The sequence below is a fragment of the Geospiza fortis genome, unplaced genomic scaffold (assembly GCF_000277835.1).
Source record: "Geospiza fortis unplaced genomic scaffold, GeoFor_1.0 scaffold569, whole genome shotgun sequence".
Lineage (NCBI taxonomy): Eukaryota > Metazoa > Chordata > Aves > Passeriformes > Thraupidae > Geospiza > Geospiza fortis.
The window spans coordinates 280,725-282,279 of record NW_005054621.1 but is presented as its reverse complement, the minus strand read 5'-3'; the positions used below and the strand labels follow the sequence as shown (position 1 = coordinate 282,279).

Here is a 1,555-nt window from a genome sequence, read left to right as displayed (position 1 = left end):
CCCATCCCATCCCATCCCATCCCATCCCATCCCATCCCATCCCATCCCATCCCATCCCATCCCATCCCATCCCATCCCATCCCATCCCATCCCATCCCATCCCATCCCATCCCATCCCATCCCATCCCATCCCATCCCATCCCCATCCACATCATCCTCATCCTCATCATCCTCATCCTCATCCGCATCCCCATCCTCCCCATTCCCGGCTCTGTCCCTGTCCCAGGGGTTTCACAGCTCCTCCCTGGCCAGGGGGAAGGATGGGTCTCAAACAGAGATTTGGCAACGTGGAGCTGTGCAGCTGGGGGGGTTTGGTGAAGAAACGTCAAACACAGATAATTCCAGGGGACAGAACAAATCCCAGCTCCAGTTAAGGGGAAAAGCACCCGGGAGTGCCCGGGGTGAGGCTCAGGCACAGCAAATGTTCCTGGCCACAGCCCAGACCCAAATTCCCAATTTCTCACCCCAGTGTGGGGCAGGAGCAGCTCCAGCAGCTGCCCAAGGGTGCCAGGCACGCCCTGGGCATTGATTTTAGCAAGGAAATCTTTTCAATGCATTGATCTCCAGCTGGAGGGGCTGAGATGTGAGCCAGGAGGGTGCAGGGGCTGAGCAGGAGAGGCTGCAAACCCCAGGAAAGGAGAGGTGGCCCCAAAATAGGGGTTGGATGCTGATACCTGGATTTTAGCACGGATTGAACCCAATTCCAGCTTTCAGCAGGGGCTGGGAGTCACCCAGGGGGATATGAGGTGACAATTTGGGGTCGCGGGTCCCAAGCAGAGCCAGCACCAAGGAGCTTCCTGGGGAAGGAAGTTGTGGGTAAAGCTGTGATGGACTGGGATGAAAACATCCCTCCCTGTGGTTGTGGCTGTCATCCCAGAGCCCTGCCAGGGAATGGGGATACAGGGGGTGCCCTAATGAGGAGCCCCAGGGCCTGGCACTGCCCCTCGGAGCTCCTACAGAATAAAAATGAGCATAAAACAGAGAAGGAGAATGTTGCCAAGGCCATGTGGGGGCAGGATCTGTTCCCCGGCTGGATTTTTCATCCCTTGGCGTAGTCTGGAGGTTGGTGGGGATTGCAGAGCAGCCAGGAGGGAAGCCCAGACCCTGCAAATCCCCCTTGGGAATCCCTCAGGGTGAGAAAAGGGAAAGGGCAGAGCGCAGCGGGGTTGGGTTTTTTCCCTGCTGCCTCCTCATTCCCTCAGGATGATTTCCCCCTCGTTTCCCCCTCTTTTGCCCCTCCTGTCCTGCAGGCCTCTCCCAGAAGAGACGGGGATGGAGTCCCTGGGAAGCCCCACGGAGGACGAGACCACGTCCTGTAAGTACCAACCTCTGCCAGCCCAGAGGAGCGGCCAGGCAGGGAGAAAACCTTGGATTTTCCATTAAAACAAAAAAAAAATTAAAATAAAATTCTCACGTGGGAGAGGGAACCAGCAGGGATTTGGAGTTGTCCATCACTCCTGGGGGAGGAAACTGGGATCTCAGGGGGGTGGGCACTCCCATCCCAGTGCCTCCCAGTGCGACCCACCACCCTGAGGGCTCCAGGTCCATGTTCCAG

The 1,555-nt window shown here is 57.4% G+C and overlaps 1 protein-coding gene across 1 annotated transcript in view; it reads left to right on the top strand.

The window, feature by feature from the left end:
- Window positions 1-1,555, top strand: part of ATCAY (ATCAY kinesin light chain interacting caytaxin) — a 15,335-nt gene that overhangs the window by 3,402 nt on the left and 10,378 nt on the right. The window contains exon 2 of the mRNA XM_005430358.3: window positions 1,251-1,315. Within this exon, the coding sequence (XP_005430415.1) occupies window positions 1,251-1,315 (65 nt within the window). The remainder of the gene's footprint in view (window positions 1-1,250; window positions 1,316-1,555) is intronic.